The sequence below is a fragment of the Brassica napus genome, chromosome C3, assembly GCF_020379485.1.
Source record: "Brassica napus cultivar Da-Ae chromosome C3, Da-Ae, whole genome shotgun sequence".
NCBI lineage: Eukaryota > Viridiplantae > Streptophyta > Magnoliopsida > Brassicales > Brassicaceae > Brassica > Brassica napus.
Window position 1 is genome coordinate 630,301 of NC_063446.1, and position 12,461 is coordinate 642,761.

At 34.8% G+C, this 12,461-nt stretch overlaps 1 protein-coding gene across 1 annotated transcript; it reads left to right on the forward strand.

Annotated features, from left to right (window-relative positions):
- The first annotated feature begins 7,750 nt into the window (after positions 1-7,750).
- On the forward strand, positions 7,751-10,711 carry LOC111204214. The gene is made up of 3 exons (XM_022698453.2): positions 7,751-8,803; positions 9,373-9,547; positions 10,035-10,711. Exons 1-3 carry the CDS (start codon positions 7,964-7,966, stop codon positions 10,526-10,528), a joined length of 1,509 nt encoding a protein of 502 aa, XP_022554174.1. The 5' UTR covers positions 7,751-7,963; the 3' UTR covers positions 10,529-10,711.
- The last annotated feature ends 1,750 nt before the right edge of the window (positions 10,712-12,461 follow it).

Below are 12,461 nucleotides of genomic sequence, written 5' to 3' on the forward strand. Positions count from 1 at the left end.
TTGGCCGAATCATTCATAAAACGAATTCAGCTAATAGCTAGACCATTGCTTATGAGGTCTAAGCTTCCGGCCACAGCTTGGGGACACGCGGTCTTGCACGCGGCCGAACTGATTCGTATCAGACCGTCTAGTGAACATAAACATTCCCCATCACAATTGCTTACGGGTCATGAGCCAGACATATCCCATCTTAAGACATTTGGTTGTGCCGTCTATGTACCAATTGCTCCACCACAAAGAACAAAGATGGGACCTCAAAGGAAGACTAAGTCATATATACCAGCTGCTAATGCACCAATAAGAATTGATGTTCAAGAGGGACACAATCAAGTTGCTACAGAGTCTAGACAACGTTTGAAACGTGGTAGCCCAATAGGTTCCAAAGATAAGAACCGTCGGAAAACTAAGAAAGGTGCAGATAATGAAACCGAGGTTGTTAAAACCCTAGACACGACCGCAGCCGTTCCTAAATCCCGGGACTTAGCCGCGGCCGATCCCAAAACCCTAATAGCGATTGCGGCCGATCATGAATGCTTAGATGCGGCCGGCCCTGATGTATCTAATACTGATTCTTAGGACGCCAAGATTCAAGGTACTGAAGGTCCTGATAATAATGAGATCTCAATAAACTATGTATTGTCTGGGATACAATGGAACAGAAAAAATGTCGACATTGATGATATATTTGCATGCAATGTAGCACTTGAAATCATGGATGATAATGAGGATCATGAACCCACGTCTATTTATGAGTGCACTCAACGATCAGATTGGATCAAATGGAAAGAAGCTATAAACGTGGAGTTAAACTCTTTAAAGAAGAGAGATGTCTTTGGACCAATAGTCCGGACACCTTATGATGTTAAACCAGTCGGCCATAAGTGGGTCTTTGTGAGAAAGAGAAACGAACATGGTAATATCGTTAGATATAAAGCACGGCTTGTTGCACAAAGATTCTCACAGAGACCAAGAATAGATTATGAGGAGACATACTCCCCTGTGGTGGATGCTACTACTTTTAGATTCCTGATAAGTATGGCTATAAGAGAGAAATTAGACTTGCGGTTAATGGATGTTGTAACTGCATACTTATATGGGCCACTGGATAATGAGATTTATATGAAAGTACCAGAGGGTATAGAGTTGAAAAACAAATCGAGTACTCGAGAACAACACTGTATAAAGTTGAATAAGTCACTTTATGGATTGAAACAATCAGGCCAAATGTGGTACAATAGACTAAGTGAGTACTTAGTGAAAGAGGGATACAAGAATGATCCGATCAGCCCTTGTATCTTCATAAAGAAATTCGGCCAGGGCTTTGTGATCATAGCAGTGTATGTTGATGATTTAAATATCATAGGAACCTCTGGAAAAATCTCCCAAACAGTTGAATATCTTAAGAAAGAATTCGAGATGAAAGATCTTGGAAAAATAAAGTTTTGTTTAGGATTACAGCTTGAGTACATAAGAAATAAAATTCTTGTGCATCAAATGGCATATACAGAAAAAAGTACTCAAGAGATTCAACATGGCCGAGTCTCACCCCTTATGGTCGTGAGGTCTCTCGGCATGGACACTGATCCATTCCGTTCTAAGATGGACGATGAAGATGTCATTGGTCCCGAAGTGCCATATCTCAGTGCCATAGGAGCTTTGATGTATCTGGCTAGTCACACACGACCAGATATATGTTTTGTCGTGAATCTATTGTATAGATTTAGCTCTTGTCCAACCCAAAGGCACTGAGACGGGATTAAACATATTCTTCGTTACCTGCAAGGAACGAAAAACTTGGGTTTATTTTATACTAACCAAAACAAAGAAGGTTTAGTTGATTTTGCTGATGCAGGTTATTTTTCGGATCCACACAATGCTCGATCACAGATAGGCTATGTTTTCACACATGGTGGAACGGCCATATCATGGCGTTCCATGAAGCAGACGATCGCGGCCACATTTTCAAACCATTCAGAGATCTTGACTGCTCATGATGCCAGCCGCGAGTTGTTCAAAACAGGGGGAGTAATACGTGTTGTACTCTTTTTCCTTCACCATGGTTTTATCCCACTGGGTTTTCCTGGTAAGGTTTTAATGAGGCAACATCTAAAGCGTATTACAATCCATGTATGGTTATGGCATCCAAGGGGGAGTGTTATAAATCATATTGTGGATGTCCATAACCGGCCCGGTTCATAACCGGCCCAATGCTAGAGAGAGAGACTCGGCCGTGAGGAGAGAGAGAGAGAGAATCAGCATTTTGCATTTTCCTTATTAGATTATGATTTGTACTATTTCCATATTTGTATTTCATTTCTTTAGTCTTTCCATTATTCTATGACGGTGTAATTCCCTATATATAAAAGGCTCCTTATGTTTATGAATAATACATAAACAAGAATACACATATTATATTCTATAGTTTCACAACAAATCAATAGGTTTTTGGGGGAATTTCATGTTATCACTTTCATAGTATCATTATTCTTCTTTACCACCGCTAAAATGACATTTTTAAAAATATCTTATTTGTTAAGTGGCAAAAACTTTTATACTCATGTTCTCTATATATATATAATAAATAATTATTTAAATAAATAAATAAAAAAAAAATTTCAATGTTTTCTAATTATATTTTTTTCAAATTTGAACTTTTTATCAATTTTTCGATTTTTTTTTTCAAATTTTCTTGTTGAAAATCGAAAATTTTGAAAATTTTGAAATTTCTTGAAATTTATTTATATATTTATTGGAATTCTAAATTTTACATTCCAAAAACTGTACTCCACCCCTCAACTCTAAATCTTAAGTCTAAATTAGTTAACCCTAGAGTTATAAATGTTTTATTACCTTTTATTAAAAATAAGGGTAAAAATGGTTAATATTAACCCGAAAAATGATACTATGAATATGATTTTTTCGCAATTTCCCTAAAGTTTTTTGCTTTAAGGCTTTCAATATATTCAAATAAATAGTTCCCCACCATTCCGATCATTCCGATCAGATCGCATATATCTTTTAGCTATGAAAACAACAAAACATCGATTATGGATTATTTTCACTTTGCTTTTAGCTTCTTTCATTAGGAAAATTCAAACTCTTGGCTCATATATGGGCATAATTTTAACGATTTCTCAGCAGTTGCGAGGAAAATATTTACCAATCGGCTTTTGTCTTTGATCCAAAAAAAAAAATTACGAATTTCGGTTCAGAATTTTTTGCAATAAGAAAAGACTTCAACGATTTATTTGTAAAAAAAAAAAAAATAAACTGCTTACAAGTTACAACCGGTGGTCTTTCTACTGAAGTTCTAAGATGTCCCAATCATAGAAATGTCGTTGTCCATGCCAGTTAACCACAATAATAAGGATTCTTTTTTTGTTAAATAAAGTTAGGAATGTTTTTTAGTTGTTCAAAAAAAAAAAAGTTAGGAATGTTTCTGTAATTTTAACATACAATTCTATACCCTTTTTAGTATATATATATATATGATATCATATAATTGTTCCCATACTCACTAATCATCCATGTTTGATTATCATATAAATCATGGAAAAAGGTTGTGATCGTGACCCAATCTAAAAGTTTCATCACGCCAAAAAAGAAAAGAAATAGTCACTGAGGTTAACCTTTTAATTTTATTTTTTGTTCGCGAACCGTTAAAAGAAAGTGACGTATACATTTATTCAATACATATACTCCAGATTTTTTTTTTTTTGTAAGATGTTAAATATTATACTAATTTTTAAATTGTAACAACGATTACAGAAAAAAAAAACTAGTAGTGGAATGCAAAATCGAAACTAAACAAACGGATAAACAGTGAGATGAAATCAAAGAAGATCGGCCATCTTATTTACTAGCTAAATAACTAGACGAGCTAAGACCAAACAAGATCAGAAGGCCGCAAATAAAGTAACCGGTTGCCACGAACTACCGAGAGATAGGTGCCCCGAAACCTAGAAGCTATGGTTCATGCAGCTTCCAACAACCCATCCCAAAACAAATAATTCACAGTCGTGGTCTATACATTTACATATTTTTACTGTCGACTCACAGGATTACTTGATATTATTGGTCCATTACTGACATCATTTTGGCTCTTAGTAATTAATAGTCTTGTATGGTACGTAATCACATGTTAAAAGTAAAACCTAATTAATGATCTCGTTAGATAAATATACTCGTAATTGTGCCGACTCTGTACTTCTATAGTCTAGATATATCAAAACATTGTAAGAAACGAAACAATTATTATTTTATTATTAATAGTTAACGCAATAAAATTGACCAGCTATAAGAATGTGTTACAATTTACACTTCAATACAAACTCTACAGAACCTACATAACATAAAATTAAACACGTGTAAATAATCTTTGATTTCATACTAAATGTTTCACGAACTAAGCAAGAACGATATTAGCCTAAATTAAAATACAATTGGAATACTTCAAGTCTATACTAGCGCCAGAGGTAAATCTTCAACTACTATACGATGAATTCATTGGGGGCCTTTCTTATATTTTTGACAAAAAATCTTTCTCTATATCATATGTATAATGACAGTTTTTAATTCCTGCCTAGGATTCTCTCAACTTGTAAATAGTTATAATTCTATAGAGTGTGAATTAATTTATCTCAGATTTTCTTGGGTAGTTAAACGTGTTTACTACCACAAATTTATGTTTATTTATGCGAATCTTAAAGACCATTATGAAAAGCAGGACCTTTCAGGCACACCCAATGGCTCCATACAGTAAAATCTTATTCGTAGAAATAAATTTTAACCAAATCATTGACGCAATTTTAACTTAGCAGCCTCACCGCACCGCTAGAAGCATAAAGCGACTGCAGTAAAGAAAAGAAGCACGCGTTACTCTGACAATATATATCTGGGTACTATATAAGGAAATATCTGTGACCAACTTTATTTAAATTATTACCATTCTCATAAACACAATCATAATTACTTCTTTCAAATAAACAAAAGTTCGAAAAGGTTATTTATTTTAAATTAAAGCTGATGTGTTTATGGAATAACCAGTCAGATGACAGTAGTAAAATGTCGTACGGTGTTCTTTTTACTGGTCAATCAATCTCTACGCACGAGGAGTACTGTAAACCCTCTTTCCATGTTACATTTCGAATCGTAAAATTTGAATTCCCCTTGCAGAAAATTGATTCATGTGTTTGTTGTGAATGTAAACAGTTTTTTTTTCACTATCAAGGAGTTCCACGAAAAGTCAGTTAACATACAAAAAAATTAGTTTCCTTGTCTAGTTTAAAGTTCACTCATGTGTAACGTCAAACTGGTTGATAGTTACATTAATCTGTACATGAAAGAGTTCGCATCTATTTAGAAAGGAAACAACTTTTTTTTTCAATATATAGACATGCATTCAAAACTCAAATGGTCACAACGGTGAAATGGCAATATGATTTTTTTTTTGAACTGCATCATGGCAACATGATTTTATTAGACATATTACATTCAACTCTCTCTCTTATGTTTTTGTTGTCTGGGTTTCATCTCTCCCTCAAAGGGATGAGACCCATGATTTTATCACCAGAGAGTCTAGCAACTTATAAAAGCATCAGTTAATGTAAATTCATTTACTCATGTGAAGCTTCAGAGTATAATGTCATTGGTGAATCAAAAAAAAAAAGTCATTGGTGAATCATCGATGGGGGGAAAACTTAAAAATGATTTTAACATGCATGAAAAGTTGTGAGAAAAGGGACGTAAAAAGTGGATGGAGTCAGTATCCAGTTCCTACAATAAATTGGGCATGCGTGTTGTTCCTCTCTTTCGTCGCTTTGCATTAATTTTTTTCTCAGATTTCTTTTAGTTTAACCCTAATTTTCATGTCCTTTACTCTTCTTCTTCCCTCTTTTAGATCGTCAACGCTTTGCCTTCGCTGGAAAAAAGAAAGAAGAGTTTCACGGAAATGTGAAAAACAAAAACAACTACTCGATGCTACTATTGAAACAAACGCTCACTAGATTTTTGTTTCTATCTATATTTTTTTTTCAATCTAACATATTTTATACTCCCTCTGTTCATAATAGTTGATATTGCAGAAGATGTTTGTTGTTTCAAAATTGATGATGTGTTGATATATTTATATTATTTTTAATTTTACTGAAAACTGTGTAACCAATTAGATTTTGTAGTTATTTTTTAATTGGTTGAATGATTTTTAAATTATATTTGTAAAATTATTTTTTGGAAAAAAATAGATTTCTTAATCTTTGTGTAATGAGTCAAACATCATGTATTGTGAAACAGAAGGAGTATATCAAAAAATTGTTACAATATTCCAACATAAATCCAAACAACATGGTGACCAAGACTACCTTGATCTATCCCCAAGATCATTTTCAAAAACATTTGAGCACCATTTTCGATGACCTTTAGCTACATAAGATTGGTATCTAAGATCCAAAACCGCACTAGTAGCTATAAGTCGGGCTCCTCTGTTTGCATCATAAGGTTCAACTAGCATCCGCCACTCCAAAAAACTTCTCAGCAGATGTCTAATTTCCAACACTTTAAATTTGAAGGAAGGCAATGCTTTGGGATTGTTTATTGCATCAACAAACATCCTTCCTTCAAGAGCAAAGTGAACCTTTTGGTATCTTAGACTTTTCATACTCTCTATATCCCATGCTATACTTACGAAACAGGCTTCATCTTTCGTCTGGATACCTCCAGACGACCTTTTGCTATGAAGAAGCACCGTCCCTGTTGAATCTCTTGTTACCCATGCAGCACCTGCCTGCAATACGCTTTTTCTCCACCCACTTGTAACCAATGTTGCACTTTACAAAGTTTACCGGAGGATGTTTCCAAACACATGATGCCTGGATTGATTAATTGATCCCTATGACCATCCATACTCCTTGTCTCCAAGTTCTGCGCTGCATACCACAACTAAGCTTCCTCTTCTGTTTTAGAACACACCTGCTCAGTATCAAATAACCATCCTTCAAACAAAAGAGAGTTCATGTTCTTCCATAAATACCAAAGAGTCCAAGGAATTTTTTTTGTAATTTCTTTCAAATCTTTTTTGGCTCTCCATGAGGAGATGAGGTAGCTGATATTTGCATAAACTGATTCACCGTCGAATCCACCATAAGGAGAAGGGAATCTTGAAATTGCCCATACTTGTCTTGCAAACGTACAGGAGAAGAAACATAAAAAGATTAACTCATCAAAATTCAAATCGGAGAATATTGTCAAAGAAATATAAATGTAACTAGAGGTGAAATAAACTGTGGGCATGAAAATAATAAATACTCCCTGAGTTTCAAAATACATGAAGTTTTAAGATTATGCATAACTATTAAGAAACTTGTTTTTTATCTTAAAAATATCATTAAAATATAATATAAAAGTTATTCAACTAATCACAAAGCAGACTACAAAATATCATTGACTACACAGTTTTTGATAAAGTTAAAAAGTACATTGGTATATGAAAATATCATCTATTTTGAAACATTAAAGACTTCCTAAAACATCGTCTATTTAGAAACGGAGGGAGTAGCGAAGAAGAAATAAATATCAAGGGGACCAATTCGATTAAATAAATATTTTGTTTGTCCCTTTGGAAAAGGTTGGTAATAATATTGGAAAATAATTTTGTTTTTGTTTGTGTCTTATTAAATCACCAATACTCAAGAAACAAAAACTATACTAAAATAAATTTTTTTTTATAATAGTTGTTTTTGTTTCTTCATAGACGTTCCTACCGACAAGTATTTACTTAGCCCTTGCCTCGATCTTCTAAACCATCCACAACTTTTGAATCACCATCATCATCTATCTCTCTCTACCAGAGTTCAAAAACACAAAAAAGTTCCTCTTTAATTACAGATTGAAACTTTTGAATATACTCACGGAAAGTTTTCTTTATTCTTCGACTCTGTTTTTCTTGTTGTTAAGAGTTTTGATAAAAATGGCGTCACAGAAACACTTAAAGGATCTTCTTGAAGAAGATCAAGAACCGTTTCAACTTCAGAGTTACATTTCCGACCGACGTCGCCAAATAACGCATTTACAGGTCAAGAAAAGCAGACCAGTCTCTCAAAACGCTGGACTTCCTTCACGTTTCTGCCGCAACGCTTGTTTTTTCTCCCAACGTGAATCGCCTGACCCGAAGAAGTCTCCACTCTTCGAACCCAAGTCGCCTAACCGGAGCCAAAACGCTATTTTTGTCAACATACCGGCGAGAACCGCTTCTATGCTACTAGAAGCTGCGGTTAGGATACAGAAACAATCGTCTGAGGGGTCAAAAACGAAGACGCGGAACGTAGGAAACGCGTTTGGGATATTTGGGTCAGTGTTAAAGAAGCTAACGCACCGGAAGAAACGCGAAATCAGCGGCGGTGGAGTTTCTTCGGTTAAGGATATGTTGAGATGGGAATCTCCAGCTGTTCGTAAAATAGTCACTAAACGCAAAGGAGAAGAAGAAAACTGCTGCCAAACGCAGAAAAACGCGTCTGAGAAGCAGTTTTCACGTAGGTCTAGTAGTAGTGGTGTTTGGTCAGAGAGTGTTACAAACGGAGAGAGATCTTGGGAGTGCGATTTCGAACCATCGATTAGCTCAAGCAGCGGATCTGACGGTTTAGATGAGTTAGCGTGTGGGTTGATGAACGGTTCAGATTTGTCGGAGGATAAACGCTTTTGTGAAAGCCCGTTTCATTTTGTTCTCCAAACAACAATGCCTTCTCCCGGCGGTTTCAGAACGCCGAATTTCACGTCGCCTGCGGCTTCTCCACGCCACGATTGTCCAGAGGTTTGTCTCTCTCTCTCTCCATTAATATTTTTAAAATAATGATTACATTATTGATCATATTCGTTAGTTAGAATTAGAACGACTTAAAATAATTGATGTGCATGGTAGTAATTTACTAATCATTTATAGTAACGTGTTACTACTGTTTTATTTAGATTTTGATATTTCAAAATTGGCATAGGAAGTCTAATTAATGAACTAGTTTGACTCTGTTTTGACCCATTTAAATTAGCGGTAAAGTAAGAATGATTACATGAAATGACAAAACTACCCCGAGAAAGCATATCGCTTGTGGCTATTTTCGAAGATGAAGTAACAGTTTAAGACAAAAGCATTTTCGTCTTTTCGAAAATGAACACAGCCTTTTGTGATGCTGAAAACAAAGACGATCTTTGTCTCTGACATGCAAATCTATCTCTCATGTTTTTGCTTCTCGGTTTTTGTCTGAAAACTTTTGTCTCTGGTTGTGCATTTACCAATAATCTTAAGATAAAATCACTCAAATTAGCATAATCTAATCCAAAGTAATTATTCGATCTAAAGTACTAAGTTTTATTTAAATCAAATAGATGAAGAAAGATAGTTATGAAGTAGAGAAGCTAAAGAAACAAGAAGTAGAGGAGGAAGAAGAAGATAAGGAACAGAGCAGCCCAGTTTCAGTTTTGGACCCTCCATTTGAGGACGATGACGAAGACATTCACATGGATGACAATAACATCACTTCCAGCTTCAGATCTGTACAAAGTACGTTTTTCGAACCTTTTGTCTTAAATTTTCATTTAATTCGATCTTTTCAGATCTTATAGTTTACCCTACTCATTTATTGTTTCTTATTACATGGTTTCTAAAACTGTTGGATCTGTTGTACTGAAGCTATGTTTTCGAAGCAGAACACTAGCAGCATGTTTGTGTTAATATGTTTCAGTTGCATTTACCACGCATAGTGTTTGTTAGAGTCGCCCACTTACATTTTGGTTAAAAAATCTTGTGGCTAGTTCTTTTAGATTTGGTTTTTAAAACATTTTGTGTATTATTTTCCCTTTGTTAAATAGATATATTTCCTATTAGATTCAGGAAAGTTAACATTTTTCATTTTGTGTATATTTTTTAACAAAATATTTAGATTTTTATTCATGACTTTATATGAATAAAAACATTTTACAGGCCTTTCATTTCTCACAAGGTGGATCATTTAGACTTATGTTTTTAGCGTTTAAATCTTTTTTTACAGAAGCAAAGCATCTGCTTCTACAGAAGCTTTGTAGATTTGAGCAACTCGCGGGTTTGGATCCCTTGGAACTCGAGGAAACAATGTATGACCAAGTGACCGAGGAGGATAGCGAAGAAGAAGAGATGATAAATCATTATCAGCGTGAGATAATAACTCAGACAGTTCTCAAAACGTATTTTGAAGACATGGCAAAAGTTCCCGAAGGCATAGAAGCATTGATCTCAGACCTTGTAGCAGAGGAATTACAAAACAACAGCATGTTGCAAGACGGTGAAGCTCAAGTATCCAAAAGGGTATGCGAGAGACTGAGATCTTGGAGAGATGTGGAGTCAAACACTATCGATATGATGGTAGAGCATGATTTCAGAACAGAGAGGTTGGGATCATGGAGATCAAAGAACGATGCACAAGTGGCAGAGGCGGTTGTGGAGATCGAGTTTGAGATTTTTGAGGGTTTGGTTGAAGAACTATCACAAGACATTGGTGGAAATTGATGATCAGTTCTTTTACATTCAGGTAGCTTCTATCACAAGGAATGACAACTAACCTGCATATTTTATAATAGATGGTGGGTTTATGATGTATGTAAAAGTTTTGCTTGATGAGAGTATTAAGATTTGTGTAATTCCTTGTGAGAACTGAGAAATTTAATATATAATTGATTAATTAGTCAAAAAGTGCCTTTAATTAACTACAGTCTTATGTTTATTACTACATAATCATTCTGAAAAAGACATTTCCACTACTATTATTTTCCTCTCCTTGTCACATCTGTTAATGTTAACGTTTTCTGATTAAGCATTCAAAGACTCGACAGATTTTTTTGGTAAATGAAGACTCGACAGTTCTGTCCGAGTATCGACATTAAGGTGTGAAGCGTCATCTCATTAAATTGAATTGCAATGATAGTTTTCTTTTTCAATGTAATAATGATAAAAGACAGAAATCGAGTTAATTAGTTTTTTTCACAAGGTTAGTGTTCGAACTTGTAACATTTCCGACATATCTTTATACTATTTTAGATGGCTAAATACAGTAGGTTCGTTGAGTTACCAACACCAGAACGATTGATTGAAAACTCCATGCTGGTGTGAAAATATATATCATTTAACTTGTGAGAGCAGTTTGTGTATGTTATTATATATTTTCAGGGTTCTCAAATGCATGCATCCGTCGTTTCAAACCTTCCATCGACATGGGCCTTCACAGTAAACCTTGCTCCCCTCTTCTTTTCAAATCCTTCTATGGAAATTAGGGGTATGTACATAGTAGAAAAAAATATTAACTTCATACACATAACAAAAAAATGGCTATAATATGTTATATAATATGATGAAAAGTGATAAAATTATCTTTGCTTACGCGTAAAGTGAGTTATTTTCTTTCTCTTGAATAACGAAAAATCATTTTTACGACTACCCCATTTGAATGCGACAGAAGCAGTGGCGTTGGATATAGCGGTTGGGAGTCTTAGTCTACGAAGGTTAAAGGTTTATATGGTGAATCACGTGTGTTCGAAGAAAAAGATGGTGGTTAGGGTTCCGGTGTTTGTTCCAATTTTACGGCGAAGCGATTGAAGAGATAACGACAAAGCCATTGTCATTATCAAATCGAAACGCCGTTTATTTTACAGATCCGGTTAGAGTAGGTACCGGCGAGGAGGAAAAAAAGTACGATAACCACAATTGATTTTGAATGGCAATTCATTTTCTTGTCGTCTATGTTACTCATGAAAACCAAAATGTCGAAACTGTGTCACTGTTAATTATTTTTTGTCGAACATAGTTAGTGGATGTTACAGGGGAGGGTGAAGAAGATGAAGTATTATACTATACTATATGGGACACAAACATAGTATGGTTCTCCATTATAGGAAAATAATGGCAATGACTTTCGTGGCAAAAGTATAGGTTATGATTGAATTGTATGCATATTTGACGTGTGCTCCGCCTATCGGTTTTGTGCCAGTGTCTTTGTGTGATCTGTGAAGACCACATGGACATCGTTTGTAGTATAGTTAAGACTACATGAACATCGTTTGTAATATAGTATAGCATGCATGGGTGTGATAAAATGTGTTCATGTTCGTGTGTACGCCAAGGTAAATGTAAGCAAAATAATAGTGTTTTGTTGCAATTAGCCATGTACTAAGCCACATGATATGTATACCAATTCGTTTTGTCCTTTCCAACCACAATTGATGTGCTTTTGCTGTGTAGTTTCAATAATTTAGTATAGATATATCGATATACATTTGTGGTTGAATGCATGTCCCTGCATGGTGTAAATTCTCTAACTATACTATATGGGATTTTTTAGTAAAATAGTGTACAAGATATGTGTATTTTTGAAAAGTATAACTACGCAATAGATAAAACTCAACCTTGTATCTAGTTAACTCCTTCGTATGACTATACTATATGGTAT